The sequence below is a fragment of the Xyrauchen texanus genome, chromosome 24 (assembly GCF_025860055.1).
Source record: "Xyrauchen texanus isolate HMW12.3.18 chromosome 24, RBS_HiC_50CHRs, whole genome shotgun sequence".
NCBI classification, from domain to species: Eukaryota; Metazoa; Chordata; class Actinopteri; order Cypriniformes; family Catostomidae; genus Xyrauchen; species Xyrauchen texanus.
Window position 1 is genome coordinate 5,949,938 of NC_068299.1, and position 23,493 is coordinate 5,973,430.

The 23,493-nt window shown below is 39.7% G+C and overlaps 1 protein-coding gene across 2 annotated transcripts in view; it reads right to left on the reverse strand.

The window, feature by feature from the left end:
• Window positions 1–4,307: 4,307 nt before the first annotated feature.
• smoc2 (SPARC related modular calcium binding 2) overlaps window positions 4,308–23,493 on the reverse strand; it is a 51,887-nt gene continuing 32,701 nt past the window's right edge. For both annotated transcript variants that reach the window (XM_052089433.1, XM_052089434.1), the window contains exons 8-13: window positions 20,757–20,943; window positions 17,482–17,564; window positions 7,698–7,797; window positions 6,689–6,936; window positions 5,444–5,481; window positions 4,308–5,065 (exon numbers count right to left, since the gene is read on the reverse strand). In XM_052089433.1, the coding sequence (XP_051945393.1) occupies window positions 5,042–5,065; window positions 5,444–5,481; window positions 6,689–6,936; window positions 7,698–7,797; window positions 17,482–17,564; window positions 20,757–20,943 (680 nt within the window). In that variant the 3' untranslated portion in view covers window positions 4,308–5,041. The remainder of the gene's footprint in view (window positions 5,066–5,443; window positions 5,482–6,688; window positions 6,937–7,697; window positions 7,798–17,481; window positions 17,565–20,756; window positions 20,944–23,493) is intronic.

The window sequence follows — 23,493 nt, forward strand, 5'->3', positions numbered from 1 at the left end:
ATAGAGAAACACAAATTTTGAGTTTTAGAATAATAGCCCTGTAGGTCCATAGCAAAGTGAATGAGTGCCTAAATTTTGACGCTTCACACAAAAAGTACAAAAAGGCTTCATAAAAGTAATCCATACGACTCCAGTGTTTGAATCTTAATCCATATGATAGTTGTTGTGAGAAACAGATCAATATTTAAGTCATTTATTTGCTAGAAATTCTTCTCCCTGCCCAGTAGGGGGTGATATGCATAAAGAATGTGAATCACCAAAAACACAATAAGAACAATGTGTAAGTGAAAGTTAATATGGAGAATGACTGAGCAGGGAGGTGTAACATTCACCTTGTCTCGTTTTGCCCTTACCTCTTCTTTGCCCATTTTGTCTCTTTTGGTCTTCCGTAAGTTTTACTTTCGTCCCTTATTTAACTCCACAGTCCCCTTGTTAGCGTTCATGTTCTCTGTTATTAGTTTCACCTGCACCCGCCCCCTCTGGCTCTCGGCTCACAATCATCAGAGTATTTGTTTCACCCGCACTCGTTCTAATCACTAGATTATTAGTCTCACCTGCACTGTTCGTTTTCCCCTATTTATACGCTGCCCTTTCGCTTCACTCTTGTTGGTTTACCCCTTCGCTTTGCCAGCTCTAGTGTTCCCCTAGCTTCCCCTGTCTTTTCCTCTCGCTTGTCTCGTCTCGTTTGATATACTCTGATTCCCCGGCTTCGACCCAACGCTCCCCTCGACTGCTCTTCTGTGGATTTGCCCCTTTGATATACTCCGATTCCCCGGCATCGACCTCGCGCTCCCCTCGACTACTCTTCTGTGGATTTGCCCCTTTGATATACTCCGATTCCCCGGCTTCGACCTCGCGCTCCCCTTGACTACTCTTCACTGGATTTGCCCTTTTTGTACTGTTGCCTGCTCTGTTTAATAAAGCAGTTTTACTCCGACATTGTGACTGTCTCGTCTTGTGTGTGCGTTACAGAATAACCAACCGTATACAGAACAGTCACAATGGATCCCCCGGTGGATTTTCGCAGCTCACTAGAGCGGATTTTCACGGCACGTTCTGCATGAGGATCTACGGTTGGGAGACATGACCAAGCGCTCACGGCCCAGGGGCAGCAGGTACGTACTATTTCCGATTCATTTCACCCTGTTCTACCTGTGTCTGTCCCTGAGCCCGTTGATGCTCTCAACGCATCCGTGAGCGCCGTAAGCTTTCCACCCCCGGAGAGGTTTGATGGCTCTTCGGACGCTTGCCAAGGGTTTTTTATGCAGGGCAGCGGTTGTAGAACTATTAACCTTGCCCGTAACATTATGGACCCAGCGGCCCAACTCTTGGTTTTGCGCCAGGAGAGTCAACCCTTGGAGGCTTATGTGGTAGACTTTTGTGCCCTGGCTAACCAGGTGAACTTTGATGAGGTGGCTCTGAAAGACATTTTTCAATGTGGACTGAATGAGCCAACCTCGTCGTTCATGCCTGGTGGTCGCTGCTCCCTCGACCTGGCTCAATTTATTGACCTCGCCCTACTGTTCGCTGGTTCCTCATTTACTGTGGGGGAGGCAGACACTGAACCAGAGTTCCACGCCACGGCCCCAGTCTCGAAGCCTGCCACGGCCCCAGTCTCGAAGCCTGGCACGGCCACAGTCTCGAAGCCTGCCACGGCCCCAGTCTCGAAGCCTGCCATGGCCCCAGTCTCGAAGCAGACCAAGGCCAGCGAGCCAGCGCCCACGCCTGCCACGGTCAGCGAGCCAGCGCCTGTAACCTCGACCGTCCCCATGGCCACGCTCCCTGTTGGCCGAAGGAGACACCTTCTCCCCAGTCTCGTCTTGTGCTCAAGACCACAGAGGTTCCCTCAGAGTCTTCCATGGCTCTGCCGAGCTCTGTTCCACCCTCAGGGTCTTCCACGGCTCTGCCAGCCTCTGCTCGGCCCTCAGAGTCTTCCATGGCTTTGCCAACCTCTGCTCGCCCCCCAGAGTCCTCCAGGGCTCCGCCTCTCGGGCCTCCCAGGGCCCCGCCTCTCGAGCCTCCTAGGGCCCCTCCTCACGAGCCTCCCAGGCCCCGCCTCTCAAGCCTCTCGAGCCTCCTAGGGCTCCTCCTCCTCTCGAGCCTCCCAGGGCTCCGCCTCTCAAGCCTCTCGAGCCTCTCAGGGCTCCGTCTCTCGAGTCTTTCAGGACTCCTCCCCCTCTCAAGCCTCTCAGGGCTTCGTCTCTCGAGTCTTTCAGGGCCCCTCCTCCTCTCAAGCCTCTCAGGGATTCGTCTCTCAAGTCTTCCAGGGCTCCTCCTCCTCTCGAGCCTCTCAGGGCTCCGTCTCTTGAGTCTTCCAGGGCTCCTCCTCCTCTCGAGCCTCTCAGGGCTCCGTCTCTCGAGTCTTCCAGGGCTCCTCCTCCTCCCGAGCCTCTCAGGGCTCCGTCTCTCGAGTCTCTCATGGCTCCCCCCCTCAAGCCTCTCAAGCCTTCCAGGGCTCCGCCTCTAGAGCCTCTCGAGTCTTCCACGGCCTTTTTCCCCGAGCCTCCTACGGCTCCGCCTCCCGAGCCTCCTACGGCTCCCCCTCCAAAGCCTCCTACGGCTCCACCTCCCGAGCCTCCCACGGCTCTGCTCCCAGAGACTCCAGAGCTTTCTAGGGCTCCGCCTCTCGAGCCTCCTACGGCTCCGCCTCTCGAGCCTCCTACGGCTCCGCCTCCCGAGCCTCCTACGGCTCTCCCTCCAGAGCCTCAGACGGCTCCACCTCCCGAGCCTCCTACGGCTCTGCTCCCAGGGACTCCAGAGCTTTCTAGGGCTCCGCCTCTCGAGCCTCCTGCGGCCCCGCCTCTCTTGAGGGGGGGCTATGTAACATTCACCTTGTCTCGTTTTGCCCTTACCTCTTCTTTGCCCATTTTGTCTCTTTTGGTCTTCCGTAAGTTTTACTTTTGTCCCTTATTTAACTCCACAGTCCCCTTGTTAGCGTTCATGTTCTCTGTTATTAGTTTCACCTGCACCCGCCCCCTCTGGCTCTCGCGCTCGCTCACAATCATCAGAGTATTAGTTTCACCCGCACTCGTTCTAATCACTAGATTATTAGTCTCACCTGTACTGTTCGTTTTCCCCTATATATATACGCTGCCCTTTCGCTTCACTCTTGTTGGTTATTGTTTAGTTTACCCCTTCGCTTTGCCAGCTCTAGTGTTCCCCTAGCTTCCCCTGTCTTTTCCTCTCGCTTGTCTCGTCTCGTTTGATATACTCTGATTCCCCGGCTTCGACCCAACGCTCCCCTCGACTGCTCTTCTGTGGATTTTCCCCTTTGATATACTCCGATTCCCCGGCTTCGACCTTGCGCTCCCCTCGACTACTCTTCTGTGGATTTGCCCCTTTGATATACTCCGATTCCCCGGCTTCGACCTCGCGCTCCCCTTGACTACTCTTCACTGGATTTGCCCTTTTTGTACTGTTGCCTGCTCTGTTTAATAAAGCAGTTTTACTCCGACATTGTGACTGTCTCGTCTTGTGTGTGCGTTACAGGAGGAGAATTCATTGCAAAAAAAAAGGACTTAAATATTGATCTGTTTCACCCACACCTATCATATCACTTCTGAAGATATTGTTTTAACCACTGGAGTCATCTGGATTACATTTATGTTGATTTATGTGATTTTTGGAGCTTCAAAATTTTGGCACCCATTCTCTTGTATTGTATGAACCAAAATAGTGGAGCAGTTCTTCTAAATATCTAAATAAACATTTGAGTTTACCGGAAATAAAGTCATCCACGTCTGGGACTGCATAATTGATGAGAGAATTTTCATTTTTGGGTGAACTGTCACTTTAAGCACAGCACTATGTGATATGACATACACACAATCAGCGGCCATGGCCATGAAGTTTTTATATTTTTTCATGCAAGCATGCACTAAGTCTAGGCACATGCACTAAGTCCAGGTGTAAACGTAATCGTTCAGACATTCACCCTGCTGTAATCTCTTGTATCTGTAAGAGCTCTGATAATGTAGGAGGGATTCAGGTAGTAGCTGGAAAGTTTTAAAGTCCTTAATTTGACATCTTTGAAGTGTCAATAACTAATCCCCTAATTTACGTCCCATGCAGTGTTAAAACCAGAGCATAAGCCTTCTAAACTCTCAGATCCACCACCAGAACTGTTTATCATAGATGACACACAGAACGAAAAGAACAGGGTCAGTCTGATGACCCTCACTGATGGAGGGATGATGCATGGAGTGTTGATTCAATAAGGAGAAATGACTTATTAAAGATCCTGCTCTCAAAGATTACAATAAATGAAAAAATACACAACAAAAAACATATATATAAAATACATCTTTATTTCTAATCATCATGACGCAGTTTCAGCAAAACAATATGTATCCCATTCCATGTGTGGCACAGTAGTTGGGTTTTGGTACTTAAAAAAAAAAACTAAAACTAAAACGAGGCTTCTAAAATTCAGTTTAGATACATTACAAACTATTCTGATGTTAGCAAAAGAAAAGACAAACAAAATATGTAACAGAACAACAAAGATGGCCTTAACAAATGCAACGTCATACAACTTGTACAAGTTAGAAAAGTATACGTATTTTAGACTCTCACTCCAAAAAATTATTTTAAGATTTACACATTTCAATGTCATTACAAAATGCCATCAAACTGAATTGAGTAATCTTAAATAAAATAAAATAAAAAACATAAATATTTTAAGTTTTCTTAATTTAATTTAATTAAACTTGACACAATTTAATTTAAAGGAGTTTTGTTATGAAACTGAAATGTGCAATTCTAAAAAAAAAAATGCAAAAATATTTTTTTCGAGTGCACAAAGGACACATACATTGTATGTGTTAATAATTATTATTACTATTTTTGCTGTTGTTGTAAGGACATACAAATGCTAACTATATCATTCAAATATTCAGCAGTCTGTTTAAATACCTTTTTTTCTACAAAGTGAATTTACATTGTTTTAAAGTACAAAGTGCAAAGACTATGGTTTCCGTTGTCGTTTTGGTGGGAGTGTGGTCTGCGGGACAATAGCTGGTGCAATCCGATCTCAGCGACTTCAGCCTTGTTTCTTTGCCAGGTTCTGCAAGTAGCCAGACCAACATGAACATGACAGTGAAAGCAATGCAATTACAATCTTAATGCTATCATAATTTTTATAAACTAGTCAAGGCTGATAATTATATATACAGTATTTTAATTGGTATACACAGTGGGCAAATATATTACATATTTATAAAGATTTTATATGGTTTAGCATGTGGTATTTTAGTATCTTGTTTGTTTCATTACCTGATTTGCATAATTTCTTTAGAGAATCAAGTGCTAAAATGTAAATTGCTCATGCTAAAAAAAAGTTGCTAACATTGGAACAATTTATTCTTAGTGAATGCCCCCAAGAGAAAAAGAATTGGGCTGGAATGCATCTTGTGAATGTTAACAGGCGCAGACATTAACTCACCAGTTTACTAGAGGTTGTGCCTTCACCTGTTTTTGCCCCTGGGGAAAAAAGCAATGAGAATGTTTTACAGGACAGTTCCCCATTACATGACAGTGATATTGGTTGTTTCTGAGAAAGTTATTAAACAAATTCAATGCATTAAATTTACATAATTATATTATTAAACCATCAGATTTTCATATATGCATTTTTATTATCATGACTGATCTGCTGATGGTTTTAATCTGGTCAATAATTGGACAATAAATCTCACTGGACAATACATCAATGTATCCCTAGTTTGTCCATATGTAAATATGCTTATTACACAGGCCTCTGGAATACTAGATTCTGATTAGTCAATGACGCCATCTAGTGGTCTGAAAATTCTCAGTAACAACCGCACATCCACGTATCGGACTGCTCATCTGGTTATTGTGAGCAATCTTTCCTACTTCTCAGATAACTTTGCAATCTCAAGTAAGCTAATAAAATAATTTCATCTCAATTCAATGTTTCCTGTCCTTGTATTTATTTACTTTACTCTTGTAATAAGCTGGCTATTGAGCAGTCAGAAGTTCATTTTCCCAAAATAAACATTAACAGATCTCCGACGCAACTCCGATGAGGTGGAATTCAGCTGTTCAGAAATGTCTTTCTTCTCACATAGTTACATAATTTCTACGCAAACAAATATTTGATGTCCATTTATTTATTTGGTTAGTAGCTGTGTAATAAGTGGGATAATGTACAGTCAGCTGGTTGTTATTGCAAAATAAACCCCTTCAGGGTGAGACAAGACCTCTCCTCTTTGCATCTGATCTGTCCATTTTTTTTTTTATTAGGGGGGGGCATGTCGCTGTCCTTTTCTGCATATTGCTGCTCCCTTCAGCATATCACGGCATCATTTTGTGGCCCGTTCTGCAAAACGCAGCGGCTCATTTCAGCTTATTGTAGCCCCTTCGGCCCATTTTGCGGCCGGCCAGGTTCTCCCGATGGCTAGTCTGCCCCTGATCGCCGCCAATGTGCGTTGGCCCACCGGGAAAATGCCCAGTATGCCAGATTACCAATACAGCCCTGCATAACGATCAAGCATGTTTACATTAAAAAAATAAATAAATCTGTGCATACTGAACATAAGAATTTTCACAGTGAACAGCCCCTTACATACTACAGTTTACATAAGAGAACACTTAGAATCCTTGTATTTCCATTGTGAGTTTTTGCTTATTACTTGGTCATCCAACATGAAACAGAGTGACTCACCTTCTTCCTTAGTGACCCCCAAACAGCCCATCAGTTCTTGCAGTGACAGAGCCTTATCGTTATTGATGTCGCAGTACTCCACAAACTTCTTTACACACTTTTTTGGTTTAGATTTCTTGCGCAGTAACCGTTTGAATGGTTTGATTTCTTTCTTTCCAATGTCACCACTTGAATTTTTGTCAAGCTGGCTGAAATACCAGTGAACAACTCGTTCTTCCAGAGTGTGACTGGGGTCAGGCTCCAACATCCTGGATGGAGGAAAAATAACAATTCATCAATTAAACCTTGATGGCATTTACATGCACATCACACAATCATTTATTTTGTTTGGACATGTGTTGGTTGAAATAAATGTTCTGTTTCAGTAGATAATCCCTAAACGAGGCCTTGTTCATAAAACACAAGAGGACGATCTGTGTAAATATGTACATTGTCGTAATAAAGTTAACTGGATAGATTATGTAAGAACAGATTAATGGATGATTTACACAGAAATTTGTTCTGCTCATGTTTCCTGAATAATGCCCAATGTGTTGACATGCTGTTAATCAGATTAATATGCCAGCTATCTTGTTTGGATTTCTTAAAATTTTAATATTGGCAGTTATTTTAATTTGGTTAACGTGTTAACTTGACACATACATAATCGGAAAAAGTTATATTCAGTTCTGGTATTATTTAATATTGGGATATAACTTGACACAGATCAGATTAGTAAGAGATTTTAATCCCTAAAGTCTTGTGGCAATCATTTCAAAATTATGTTTATTTTAGCATTTATGAAAAAGTTAAAAAAAAAAGTTAAAACTCCAGATGAAGGATGAAGTTCAGTAAAAAATGAATAAATAAATCAAATCTCTTTAGCTGCTTGTTGATGGTGAAGTTGATGGTGAACTTTCAACTAGTCAGACAGTTAATGAAGCGAGTAAATATTTTTACAACACACAGCAAGGCCAGGTCAGTTAGTTACATTACAAGTGAATTTGTCAATTATCAGTTTCTTGTTTACCTGCCAGCAGCCGCCGGGTCAGTTACTGCATGGACCATGTCCGTGGACAATGCATCCAGTATGCTCGTCAGAAATTCTGTCTTCTTTTCCCCAGGACATCCTGAAAAACATGCCACAAGAGTTACAAGTGTTCCCGTCACTTTTACAAAGACCTGCATGATAGAAACCAGGGGTGTGTGTTGGGGGGGGAGTGTGTATGGAGGCAAGCAAGTACAACTCCCTCAATACTTATACCATGATCAATGGAAACATGTAAATGCTTCATCGCTAATAACTCTGCAAGTTAGTGTGTTCATGTTGACTGATCTTAACTAAATGAACAACAAAAAAAGTATTAGCTGTCGGCCTCTAGTGATGTTTTGTCCATGAACAAATCGGTCTTTTTGAACGAATCTTTAAAGTGAACGAATCGTCTCGTTCACCTCCATACACTGACTCGTATTGTTGTTCACTGAAGTCTGACTGACTTCAGCGTGAGCCAATAGTATTTTAGTGTGGGCTGTTAAGGAGAATATCATTGGTTTCACCCACAGAACGAATGCGCACCTTCACTGAAACAACATGTACGTGAACCGTGAACGATGATCTGTTGCCTGAGAGGAGAAGATGCATGTCGTTCGTTCATTTAGTCAATCTCGTATAACAAGAAAGGGGGCCAGATGAATTATGAATAGAAATGAGGGATGTCCACACATTACAATGACGTTATTGAATACTCATAATTATTTTTAAGCTAGTATTTTTGTTCTTTTTTGTATAGCTTGATTAAAAAAATAATGCTCAGCAGTTAACAGTATGAAATATGTGCTTTGTTGTCATTTGTGGGGAAAGACTTGTGATGCTTTAACGCTGTGCAGTGCTTAGGTCTCCTAGTAGAATTTTAATGAGGGATAATTAGACATATTGACTGATTTCTTGTTAAACGTAATTACTTAAAAGACGGTCATTTGGCGCCATCTGCAGGCGCAAAGGCAAGGGTGTAGAATTGGCTTAAATGTTGGGGGGTTGTAGCATGGGGGGAAGGGGGGTTACCTCTCCCCTCACCCCTCCCGGAATCTACGCCCCTGTGCAACTTCAACATCTGATCAGTGAACAAATCAATAAACAAATCTTTTTGGTGAACGGAATCAAAAGAATCGAGTCACTAAAATAAATCAAAATCACCACCACTATCGGCCTCAAAGTACTGCTGCCTGCCAGGAACTATCCGTGGCACCTTTGTACAATAGGCGAACTACAGATGGCACAGACCAATTGCAGTAAGAGGTGTTTAGAAGCCAGTAAGAAGTGTTCCTTAAAGTTCGCCCTGCGAGTTGTTACGAACCACCCAATTTAATGCAAAAACACTTTCGTTTTGGACAGATTTTGTTCTAAATAACATCACACCCATTTGTTCTTCGATTTCGTATGAAGTATGCAGGGGCCGTCAAGATCCAAAACGCACCTTAAAATAACCATAAATCTAGTTCAAATTACTTGCGTGCTATATTGTGAGTCTTCTAAGGCCATACAAAAGTTTTGGTGAGGAACAGACAGAAATTAAGGTAATTATTCAAGGCAAATCTTCCCCTCTGCTGCAGCCCTCAAGAATGCTAGCCTCAGTCACTATTCACTTTCACTGTATAGAAGAAAAAAAACATGCAATGAAAGTGAATGGTGACACCTCCTCTTATGTTCCATGTATAAAATAATGTCATACGGGTTTTAAATGTTCATTTTTGTGTGAACTACCCCTTTAAGCTGATACTGTTTGGGGGGGGGTTAAAGGAGAACAAAGCTTCCTTTCATATTACATTTGTACCTTCAGGCAGTTATCAGTATAAACATATATGAAACTTCATAAACAGCTGTTGAGACAGAATTACCTTATGTATTTATATTGTTATGGGCCCAATTATTGAACTATTTGTTATTTTGACCCTCCGAAACTAAGCGAGCATTTTAACACTGTATATAGCATAGTGTTAAAGTGTTAGCGTTAGTGTTAGCATCTTCATTATAACTCAATTCTTTCTCGTTAGAAAAGGCTTGGAATTTTAAAATACTTTTTACGCATTTTGTTTGTTGAATTTTGTATTCATACTGTATATGTATATACGTTTAAAACATTTCCTGTGAGTGAGCTCTGGATGCAGGCACATATATATTCATAAATGGGGCATAGGAACACATTAACCAGAAAACAAAAACATGGTACTACCATGTTCCATATCCTTGTAAGTGCAGGCTTCTGCTGGTGTGCAGAAATATTACTGTATGCTACTCCCTTACCGGTGGCTTTGTTGGGTATTGATGCCATAGGTGGCCCAATAAACACTGAAAAGATATAAAGCTAACAGATGTTTCACTGCTTTTACACCAACTGCACATAAAGTTGGTTGAGTGTAGGTGAGTTAAGCTCTGTAAAGGCTTCAGAGATTCTTCGCCACCCTGTCGTAAAAATCAGACCTCCCCTATCCTGTCTGAGGAGGATAACGGCTGCCAATCATACAGGGGGTGAGCTATGTGTCCTGGGTTTATGGTCGCAGGTAAAAGGGTGCTGTGTGTGGGAACTATGCACTGTGGACTTTAGGTCCATATAGCACAGAAATAAGAAAGGAATCCAATATGAAAATATGTTCATTATTTACTCTCCCATAATATACTCACCCATGTCATTCAAACCCATTTGAATTTCTTTCTTATGCGGAACACAGAAGGAGATGTTTCAATAAATATCTCCATCCATCTTTTCAATGCAATAGCAGTTGACTTACTTTAAACCTTAATATAGCCAAACCTATGGTTTGCCTTCAGAAGACTTGGAATATAACACAGGGATCACATTGACTACTTCACGTCCTTTTTCAGTGAAAATCTTGATGTCCGTTGTGTGTTCTTCAGTGCACGAGATAAGCTTGTACATGTGAGAACTGGCATTGTTTTTAGTGCTAAACAACACAAATATGAAAAAATAATCATTTTTGGTTAAACAATTTTTTTCCTTAACCATAATCTCTTTTACAGTAATTTTAAAGAACTTATACATCATTGTAGAATTTATCGCACTGCCTTTAATTTATGCTGACTCAATAAAAAAATATATAGTTTTACTCATATGTTACATCTATAATAATATTACAGTACTGATAATTTAATGATAATCATCATTGAGAAAAATGGGAATTACTAAAACATAAAAATATTTATTGGATGATTAATTGCATTGGATAGTATATAATAGTTAGTAAATAATGTGTTTAAATTGTTTTGTGAATTTGAGTTAACGTGGCATAAAATATGTGTTTGTTTTATGTCTATTTTCTTTATACATATTTTTTCTCTCTCAATAAATTGTATTATACAGTATATTAACAATTATAACAACTACCCTGCTCTTTAGACATTGGTTTCGGTATCAGTCATTGAAAAACCCATCAGTCGCCTACTAGTCAAAGAGCTAAGGGAGTCACACTCCTGCACCTTCTTTCTCATATCCATCTCTCTGTCCAGAGAAAGAAAGGGAAAGTTGTGTGTGTGTGTGTGTGTGTGTGTGTGTGTGTGTGTGTGTGTGTGTGTGTGTGTGTGTGTGTGTGTGTGTATTTGCAATGAGGAGTCTTTGCAAGTTGGGCTGTTTACGGTCAGGCCCAGAGGCAACAGATTCTCTGGTGCAGGAGATAATAGCATGCTGAGAACTTTGCAAACAGGTGTGTGTGTGTGTGTGTGTGTGTGTGTGTGTGTGTGTGTGTGTGTGTGTGTGTGGTGTGAGTGAGAGAGTGATAAGGTAAACAGACGACCTCTCATGAGAGAAAAGAAAAGGAAAAATGGCAATTAAACGAGATGAGTGCAGACATACGATGGAGTGCATTTTCCCCTCATGTTTTTTCAATCAAAATTAAGTTTCGTGCAGTCGAGACACTAACCAACAATAACAAAGTTCCATGAACTTTTGAGGATTTTTTTTGCTTACATAGTTTTTATAGGTGCCCTATGCCTACAACCGGCCCTGAGGGTGAGTAAAGATGCCAGAATTGTCATATTTGGGTGAACCCTATCTGTCCTATATTCCTATATTCAGACATTCGGTCAAACTGTCAAGTTAACAGCACACATTTATACATAACCATTAACATACACCGGGTTAAAATGCTGTGAGGATTCACTGGTTAAACATCACTACTCTACATTTTAAAGCATTTTAGTGTTACTTGACAGTCCTAGAACTGCAGCTGCAGAACCTGCATTAAAACTGTCGGGCTCCTGCAGAGTCATGAGGATTGTGGTATTGACTGTAGATGTTTAGCTGCCAGCAGCCCCCATCAGCCCCCCTCTACACCACAATTAACCAGCCGTGACCAGAGAGCTGCTCACACAACAGCACCGGTACACACGCTGCTGGCAGCCTTACCGTCCACGCACACACTGACACACACCTGAAGAACAGAGGGAGCTTTATTCATTAACACCTTGAGATATTAACATGTTTACCAAAACGCCCAAAGCTCTCTGCAGCAAGGCTAGCAGCTTTGAGTAGTGGAGGCTAAGACCAGCAATTAATTCAGTTTTCTCTATCTCTTTCTCTTTCTCTTTCTCACACTTGCGCGTTTACCCAGCTAACTAGATGAGGACAAACGGAATACATGTAACAGGATTATGAATTTATTTAAAATACAAAATATAAGTAACTGCACTATTGGTCTACTACAGTGTGACCAATAGAAGAGCGAAACTGAAACTTCACACACTGACATCTTGGCTCAATACAACTAATAAATGTTTTAAAGCTTTGTGTTATTGGTGCAGGAAAGTGAGTAGATGGTTTGAATATAATCAAAGTCTTTCTAGCAAGTCAGTCCACTGTCGGTCATACTTGGAACGCTCTCGGGAGACTATTTCCAATCACGACAGTGCAGCTCCTATCTACTTGAATGGGGGAACACCGAAATCTCAAAAACTCTTGGTCAAGATTGCGATCAAAGAACATTTTAAATCAGCAGTAAAATCTGACAAAACTGGTATTATAAATTGTGCTTCTTTACCTCATTATTATGCATAAAAAATATATATTATTTTCCCGGCTTGTATAGATAATGCACATACATGTTCTTGAATTGATTGAGAGGCAATGTCTGTATCTAAAAGGTGATTGGCTCTTTTACCTGTAAGACGGGACTTCCTTTTTATATCCGTTGACCATTGGGCTCAGAGCTCCTTGGTTGGGTGTTCCAATTTCTCTCATTCATTTTAACAGAAGTGGCCCTTCTCTGCTAAATAGTAATAAGCAGGGCATGAGTTTGAGCTCCACCCCATCAGGCCTTCAGAATTTCCACAGAATCCCTCAACAGTGCAAATGAATGGGTATCTAATGTCAGATTGTCAGATTCATCAGCCAATCAGATTGATTTATTTGTTCTTGGTGGGTGTGGTCTTTGGGATATGTACCGGTTGAGGCCTTCTAGCTGGCCATGAGTGACGCAATCATACTTTAAGTGACGTACGTAATTTGAAAGCGAAGAGCACAAGATCTTGCTGACGAGTTGGCTGTCATCACTGCTGGTATTGCTGTTGAGACAGAGATCCTAATGGATTTACAAACACGAGATGTTCTGCATGACTGTGTGATTGCTGATCATTTATTAAACAGGAAAGGAGGACTGATTTTAATTTCAAGCAAATTGTTAAGTGCTTTTTGCATTGTTATAGCAACATCAGGAGTTTTCAAAGTGTAAATTAAGTCAGATCAAGTTTTGAAAAGTAGTGATGCATTCCATTCAACTCGGAAAGTCGGATTTTACAACTTCCTACTAGGAAGAGTGCAATGGATGTATCTTGAAGTCAGAATTACAACTTGTAGGCTCGTGCAGAAATTCTCAACTCTGATTTTGCCGAGATGAAGGGGCATGATGTCTGACAAACATGTCGACACTTAGCTAGATTTACAAAGTAAGTGATAAACATTCAGTTTATTAATTAATATCGATAAATGAGTTTGTTTCCACATTACATGATATTAAAGCTTGTTTAACAAACGCATTTTTAGAAACAGGTGTTTAAAACGTTATAATCTCTTTTGATAATCGTATACTTGAAGCTCAAATGCTAGCGCTGCAGCATTGTTTATCAGTTGGGTTGCTAAGAGACATCTCTAATGAGAGCCAAACACCTGCTAAGCTAACAGGAGCATTGCAGTTTTGTTTCCTTAAACGTTATCTTCCGAATATCGGAGAATGGAATGCATTTATGGTCGGAGATAATGAAGTAGGAATATCCGTCATCCAACTTGAAAGGAACGCAGCATAACCATGTATCCTGACGAAACAAAATGTATTACAAGCAACATTTAAATCGCAAATATTATTAGATTTTTCCAGGTATTATAGACCTACTTGGTATATTCACATGAAAAATTGTCTGTCTGTTCGGGAGACGTTCATTTCACATAACAGTCATTCTGCAGTTAAAATTAGGCTTGCTTGAGCAGTAAGTGTCGTTTCAAGTTCTGGCTTTCATGCGTGGACGTGTTTTTAAAAGGTCAATTGGTATTAATAGTTAGTTGCGATATAATGTATGATGCCCAAAGGCATAGGGTGTCTTATTCATTGTGAAACTGTGTTTTCTTAATGGCATGAATCACATTGAAGGCTTAGACTTAAAATGCATGGCCCGCCAATGGTCTGTGATATAATAGTATTTGATATATATCCTGTCCATTGTCCAAAATAATTGTCCATCTTCAAAGTAAAGTGTGACTGCCTCTTAACCCTCAACCTACACTGTACAAAAAATGTAAGGTAACCTAAAAAATTCACTTCATGTGGTAAAATAAAAAACAATGTACTGGTTTTATTCAATAAAAAATTTTTTAAAAATGTAAAAAAAAATTATTTGATCTCTACGTAATTTCCTTGTCAAATTAGGTTACAAAAAGGTCACAATTCCTACGTTTTTTAAATTCCTTTTTTACCTTTAAGGGCATCCCCAATGGGATGTTATAAGATCTTCTTGGGACAATTTTGTGTCCAAATTATAACAGTAAGTAAACACACAGACAGCTTAGCTGCATTTTGCACTCAAAAAAATATATTTTTGCCTATTTTTAAGATTTACACATTTCAATTTCAACAAAATTCCATAAAATTGGAAATTTTATTTATAAAACTTAAAATGTTTCTTTTATTTTTATTTGTCAAAGATTTCTCAATTCAGAAACCTGTAAATCTTAAAATTATTTTTTGAAGTGTACCCATTACCTCTCATGAAAGTGTGTAAATGAGGCTAATCTCATAAACAGTCTCTGAAATAAAGGTATTTTAATGAGGTAATTCACAATTGATATCTAACCTCCTGAGACCCGAGCATGACTGCTGTGTGCATTTTCCATTTCCCTTTTTCATTTGTAAATAGTTGCACCTAAGAAACAGGAAATAAATTAAATGCATGTCCAAAATTGATGAGTTTATTTCTACACTGGCAACAAAATCTCATTGTTCTTGTTTTTTTGCACATTCACACAAGCCAGTGCTGAAGCATTTTACCAATCAGTAATGAGCATAAATATTTCTGATTCAAAGTAATGTCCAGCGTCATCCAGTAACTGCCAACTACGTTAAAATAAAATGATATATTATAAAATTCTGTATCTATGTACTGATTATCATTGTCCCATGTCGGCCAAACATGTTGAGTGGTCCAAACCTCATCTGCAGCCTGAAACTGAACTTTTGGTCAGATGTTAGGAGTGAATACACTTAGCTGCATAGGATATCTATAGGATGCGTCAGTGCTCCCTAATTATTGAATGACTTAACCTCCAGTGTGCTGTCTGTCTGCACTGGTCTCAGAACAGTATGAAATGCACCTTACTTCCATCCTAACTCCATATAAAGACTCTGAGAGCAAACATTTGCTTTTGGATGAACCCATTGATCCTCAATGTGATAATGCACAGAAAATATAGCTAATTATAAAGGATAATTAGCGATAAAGTACACATTAGTGTACACTGTGTTTAGCAGCATGGCATTTCATGATAAATCACAATTTCGATGAATCTAGAAACTAATCTTTACACTCAAACAGGTTTCGCTGTAAAAACTTAAATACGTTTCTTACCAGATGTGGTTTTGTTGGCATTTCTCCCAAAGACAAACTCCACTGTGATCGGTGACATGTTGTTTTGTCACATGACTCGAGGCTAAGGCACACCATTGCATTTTGCACTTTACTTTTGGTACTTACAGGGTCTATTCCAAAACTTAGTAAGCTGCCTCACTGTCTTCTATGGTAGCATCCTAACTCAAATGGAGCCTCATAAGAGACCGGTTTGGAACGCAGCAACTCCAACATTCAAAAAGCACTCCTCACGCTCAGCGCACGAGAGACTCGATTCGCACAGATTTCAATACAGGTGAGGCGAGAGGAATGACGTAATACTCTGATGAGCATAAATATAAATATGATGCTACCTTCAGGCAGTTTAATTAAGATACCGACCTTTTGGAACAGACTTCATGTCAGGAGTATGCCAATAATGTCTTAAAATGCTGCCTCCAGGGGCAGCTCACTAGGTTTCGGAACATGGTATTGAAACCCTTTTGCCACTATAAGTTCGAAATGATATACAATTTATATGCAGTTACACAAGTGGATTCACACACACAGATGCATAAACCCTAAAACACACTTAGAGACACATTCTCACACGCTCATACTGTTTTGAAAGCCTATTTCACCACTTAATCTTAATTAAATTATGTAGATAATCCTATTAGTTAAAGTCTGGCCAGGGTTCCTCCACATTCTCTTATTCGGCGCTGAGCAAAAACACAAAAGCTTTTCTCCTGTATTTGCACTAAACAGAAGGTCTATGGGAACAGCGTGTTTTATTTAATTTATTTTGGATGTACCATCTATAAGCAGAACAATGGTGCATGGATATAGTTATTCAGTACCATGGTACATATAAATCAAAGTACCATCTGATACCATGGTATCACCACAGTACTTTTTTGTACAGGTGGGTATAAAGATTAAGGATGGCCAATATAGTAAGAAAAAAAAAGTTTTTGGCCATGAATATCTGTTTGTTAAACCAATGGAAGACAGGGTACATGTTCAGGAAACCTGTTTGAAAACCATCATGATTTTTGCAATGCCACTTGGTGACACTATTGGTGTGTTTTACACACCACCCCACTCCCCACTCCTTTATCCTCTGTTTATATCATGACCACTCCCCCAAGCTCATTCCTCCTTGTCATCCTCTTTGCTATATTTTGTAATCTATCTTTTCTACCTCCCCTTTTTCTATAGACAGATGATCTGTTAACAGCTGTGGTTGACCGTTGGGGTCGTGGGAATCCTGGAGATGGTTTTGGAATGTAGATGTACACACACGTAGCTATAAATTAGACAATCATAGGTTTATTTCCCTGTAAAAGTGAAAACACTGTGTCTCTGGCAAAATCAAAACATTGCTCTATTTGTTTGAGCATCCTGACTAGTCCAACACGGCAACATTGAGTGAGTTTGGGTGCGGGATTAGTTGTTTGTTTGTCTACCAGTGGTAGACGGGGTCATTTCAAAACATTATTTTTGTAATTCTGTTTGGGATGTAGAAATTACACACGTCATGTTTAAAACACCTAATTAAATGTTTATATCCTGTCCAAGTGGGTGTTTTTGTTCAGCTGTATGTTTGCATGTGAACTCAAGCATCCACATTTGTCTCTGCACATTTAGCTGTGAGGAGAAGTTTTTTTTAATATTGAAAAATTAATTTTAATCTCGCTTAGCACACACTCACCCTGCAGGTGTCTGCTCCTGTAATGGTCCTTTGGTTTGGTGGGATGTGCTCTGGCATTTCCATCACATTTTGGTTGTTCGTATCTACAGCAAGAAGGAGAGAAAATACAAAGCATTATTGTTTTATTTGACTGTTTTTTTTTTTTATTATTATTGTTTTATAATTGATTTATTTAAAAGGCCATTCACATTGTCTTAAACCATTTTTGACTCACAAATCCACATCTAAAGTTGTTGGGCAAAACAGCCAATATATATAAGCTATTTATTAACCACATGCCATTCGTGACATACTAAAACATCAATTTGCCACCCTCACATTTTAAACACTTCAGAACCGGTTCAGGGCAGAAATATTCTGCTTTTAGCTGCTGATATACTGTGAGGTGGCTGTTAGGGCAGGGTCATAAAGGTGATTATAAAAGTAAATATAATTGGCTTCTAACTTTTTAATGGACTAATTATTGTTTAAAAGGGCAACTGGATGAATCATGAGTCCTGAAGTCTGTTATTGAAGAATATTTGGTCCATTCAAATAAGCCAAGATAACCCTAAAAAGAAGATGTGATTGCTTGAAGAGGGTTTAGGAAGTAGAGAAAAATGGAGTGAAGACGCAATGTTCATTGCCCCATTTAGAAAGTAAATGTGATCCAATCATTGTTTGGTGACCTGCCCAAATCAGGCCACAGATAGAGAGAGACCCCCCTCTCGGGGGATGGGGGTGGCGAAGGTGATGGGAAGGTAGCACTTCCATGCATGCTCTAATGCGCTGTCTGGCAAACTGCCTGGGCCTTTGTTAACTCAATACTACATTCTGTAATGGTCGGCAAACAGGCATGGGGAGGAACGGATTACCTGTAGTGGCATTAGGTAATCAGAAAACAAAAAAGGTAACTGTAATCTGTTAGGTACATAAAAACCCATGGTAATCCGATTACAGTTACATTTTCCAAAAATTGGGATTACTGTCAAGATTACAAGTTTGAATTTCTGACAAAAGCCTCGTACTGTCGCATGCGCAAACACCTGTCTCACATCAGCACTCTCGAGGTAAACAGCTGCTTCATCACGATGGCTACTGAAGAACATGAATTATTTTAATAGAGAAAAGCAAAACAACATTTAAGTTCAGTGGAATTTCTGCCTTCCAGCTGTGAAGATGCTCTCATTATCCAAGGACTTGATCATTTGAAGGTAATAAGAGCCACACAGAAATTACATTAGCTAGGTTAGCTAAAATGAGTTCATATTAAAATGTGTTAAAATGAGTTAGCATTAGTGCTCAAAGAAATCCGTGGCTCTCATTATTTGGCGGGAGCAGGAATAGCTGACAATACTGACACGATTTGCGCATCATTGCTGGTACGGCATAGAAACCCCCTGGTTTGCATGGTTGCAAATGCGAACTGTACTATATTAGCCAGGACGTCCAATACCCCTGGTAAAACTGCCATGACTTTCTCTCCTTTTTCACCTCTTATGATTTTGCAACCCTGATCATTATTAACAAATACAAATTGTACACATAAATACCAAATTAATTGAAAATGCGGTTTAAGTTCTTAGGAAGGAAAGAACAATGTCTCGGTGAGGGAAACATTCTGGTAACATGTTTAACACTTATAGTAACTAGGAATAAGTTAATAAAAAGACACTCTAAAAGTTAAAATCTTTTTTGATCTATTATTTAAAACTAGATAATTTATTTTTTTATCAAAATGCTTAAACAGAAACATAAAACATAGAAATCAGCCATAAACTGTTAGCTGGTGATGTTTGACTTTGGATCATGAGAAAACAAAGGAAAGACACTCTCCAGCATGTAATTATGACAATAATAACGATGATGATGATGATGGTGGTGATAATGTGTGATCTACCTATTTAATGCAGTCTGAAGTTAATGAATAGTTCAATTTACAATTGCTTATACCCACTAACTTCAAAAAGTAACCATCCCAACCCTGTCAGCAATCCACTGCAATGTTCCTGTGACTCATTAATTGTGCCCCTGCGTACACTGCCATTCCCCATAGCCAACAACACACCCACACACTCATACACACTAACACTTCACTTTGCCGTGTTTTTGAATCTGAGGTATATCCTGAAGATTTAGTTTAATGTTAACCAAGACATAATTCAGTGCATCCGTTCATATAATATTTGCTTTATGAGAAATTAAATTTTTCTGTAGCAGACAGAGAACACACCTGATTAACAGCTTTTTTTTTTTCTTTGTAGGGTGCATTGTACATGTTTCTTTTCCCTAGAGACCAGCTTAAACCAGAAAACCAGTGTAGGCTGTTTTAACTTCATGGGTACTGTTCGCATCGACTACACAGCGAAAATGTATTCTTGCTACCTCTCAGAATGACCTAAATGTTAAAAGAGACTAAATCAGATTGGGCCCAAAACTGGCCCTTGAGGGACACCAAAGCTCAATTTTGTACCCCAAAGTAATTTGAATAATGAGGGCTGCCCCGGGTGTATATTAGATGTACTCTAAGAGAGCAGGTTGACTGGCACCTACCATTTTAAAAGCCAAGTGGTGGGTTTCTCCTTTCAATACAGAAGAATTGCTTAAGTTCTATTTTGGCAACTACATATGGGGGGGATTAGTTTCGTTGGGGCGCCAGAGGTATTTTAGAGTGTTTAAAATAACATTTTGTTAAAGCTAAGGTTAAGAGACATACTGAAATAAGATCTATTTGTCCTGGCAGTTGTAGTGGATAAATTTCACCCAAAATCTTTGGATTGCACCAGAGCTCTGATTTTTTTTTATGTACTACCAACTGAATATCCAAATTCAGTAGAAAAGCATTACGTCTGAAGACATTTAGTACAGTGGTTCTCAACTGGTCTTGCTTCATGACAAAAACTGGTTACAAGCACAGTACCAAAAAGGTTTTCAAAAGTGTAAAAGAGAGTCAAATTAATATTCTGGTTTTCAAGGATCAGGGCATATCCATGTTGGCATCTGCCAAATTTGGATCTAGCTTCTGCAAAGTGACTTATGAATTTGTACTAAAGTACACTCGACTAAATAAATGGGATGCATTTTCTTCTCCTTTTAAAAATGTATAAGTCTAATTATTTTTCTCTTCTGACTGTGTCTGATTATATGGTGAGTTGCATTTTATTATTTTGATTTAGCATTGTTTCTTTCCTGCTGCCTGCAACCCTTTCAGAACAGACCTGCAAACCGTTTTTGGGTCGAAACACACCAGCTGAGAACCACTGATTTAGGACATTTAGCAAAGTGCATGTTCTCACCTGGTGGATGTGCCTGGAATGGGCCGCCCAGTATCCACCAGGACACACCAACAGTACCCAGTAGAGGGATGGCACTGGACAGGTTTGTATAGGCCTCCATGAGCGCAATCAGGCACAAAAACTGCTTCGTTTTTATGTTGTCTTGCCTCTTCCTGCGCCGACAGCTGCTCCTGATCGCACGAGGCCGCTGGGGTAGAACAAGACAAAATTCATATTATTCACTAATAATTCTATAGAAGTGTTCTTACTTTTATGTGCTAACAATTAAAAAATTGTAGCTATTTTTTCAGCCTGGTCTCATGAAATTTACAGGACCATGACAACAAATTTGCAATTCAAAATGTACATGCTATATTACACAATTGGCTGCAGTTTTCCAGTAAAATGTCCAGCTTGGGGAGCCAAAATCGAGTGATGTGGTGTCGTACTCAGATGAGGTTTTAAGGTGAATTTTAGATAGATGTTTTAATGGTTAAAACATACCTCCCTAACCTAAAACTTTAGCTTGAACAAGGGATGTGTGTGAAGCCAAATACCTTATTCGGAAAGGCACGAATAATGACTTCAAAATGAATAACGTATTCATCCGAATAATATAAAAAAGATTTGTATGCCTGATTATCCAAAAAGCACAAGGATAAAGCAACATTCTAAATAAACATATCCAAAATTACAAATAATTTATTAATCTGTGCTGCCAATATTTCTAATGTGTAGACCTTATGAATTAAAAATGTGCATGTTGTGATTTTAGTTCATTTGGGTGTGCTCTCTGTTAATTGTTCATGTCTGGAGCTTGTCAAATTATACAACATCATATGCACTTTCCACTTCTTGAAATGTCTATGTTAATGTATCACATGTATAATATTATTTTATGCATATGTTTCAAATGACAATTTATTTATTTAATTTAATAAGGAAAAAAATGTCTGAGTTCACCTTTATCCGGGTAAAGTCGTAAAACAGTTTAAGCAAAAACAGATCGGCACAAGTAGAGTTTTGCCCATTACTGCAACTTTGTGTTGCATGTAAACATCTTTACAGGCATCCTTATCAACTTATCCAATGTGTGCAATTGTTGTGCATTTTTTTATTATTGAATAAGCTAATTTTGTTGATAGTTATCAGCGTATTACTGTGTATGTAAACACACTCATTGATAACAACAATGTTTGATTCGGTTTGCCAAAGCGTTGCCGAAATATACGCTCACTTTCGTTTTGCTGGCTTCGCCGTCAATTATTTACAGATTTTATTTTTAAGAATGGCCAAGAAAATCAAATATCCATTAGGTCATCCATTCAGAAATTCAAAAATCTAATTGGTCACTTCTGTGAGGCTTTGTCTGAAAATGATCTGAGCAAAATTTGTAGAAGTAGTAAAAAAAAAATAACCCGCTTCATTACATCCACTTTAAAATCCAAAACTTTTTACCAAGCCTGTAAAAAAGAAAGAGAAGAAAAAAAGTAGAGACAGAGATGAATGTGGTTATCTCAATAGAGAAATAGAGATATGAATGGAGAGAGTGTTCAAGAAGGAAGAGGAGAGGGTAAAAGAGGAAAACAGAGTTCGAGAGAGAGAAAGCGAGAAGAAAGAGAACTTGTGTTGTATCGGGGGCCTACAGCCACGTTTATGACATTAAGAAGTTAATGACTGCACAGGGCTCCTGCAGCTCAACCAGCATACATTTTTACACATTGTCTCTGTCTGCCTGTGTTTGCAGTCTTTGAATGAAGATATTGACCTTAGGCAGAGAATCACTGGGTAAAACACAATGTGCTGGGGAAATGGTATTTAAAACATGAACTTTAAACACTGGCTATCCCAAAGACACATGAGACTCAAATATATCCATATAACAACAGCCTGAAACACATGAACGATCCATATGGGGCACAAACTTTTGAGCCATGAGATGTCTCTGCATCAGGAACCAATCATCTCTTGAGTCCTGTGCCACCACTCAGTTCTCCAGCAAAGCTTTAACCCGCCTCTTCTAAAGCAAGCATCTTGATTGAGGACAATGAGTTTGCGAGTCAATACGTAAATCAAAAGTACCATAAAAGCATCATAAATTACGTGAACCACATTTTTCTCGTATCACATTTTAGAACATTATCGATTAGGTTTAGGTTTAAGGTTTAGGGTAGGGAGGTAGGTTTTGTTGATTTTAAACTCGATAGAGCATTAACCTTAAAAACCTCATCTGTTTGGGAGAACATTTAACTCACTTTTAGCGCCACACAGTGGACATTTCACCTTGGAGCTGCTGCGATACGTAAAAGGAGCTACGTTATGTAATTTAGCAAAAAAGGCGATGCTACCAATAAAATATCTTGGTTTTAACACTACCATGATAGTGATACCATGGTATTCTTTAAAGAAACTTACAGTATGATTTAAGTACCATTAGAATCAAACAGTACAATTCAGGGCTGGACTGGTAATCTGGCATCCCGGGCATTTTCCCAGTGGGCCGACGCACTTTGGGGCCGTTCAGGGGCGGACTGGCTATCGGGAGAACAGAGCAGGCCGGTGGGTCGGCCGCGAAACGGGCCAAATGGGCTGCGATAAGCTCAAATGAGCCGCCACGTTATGCAGAACGAACCACAAAATGGCAAAATACATCGGTATACATCCTGTTACTATCATTGAACCATAATCCTGCATAGAAAGAAAGAGTTTACCCTTACAAAAAGCCTCTCTCCCACATTCTTTTACAGTTCTCCTACTT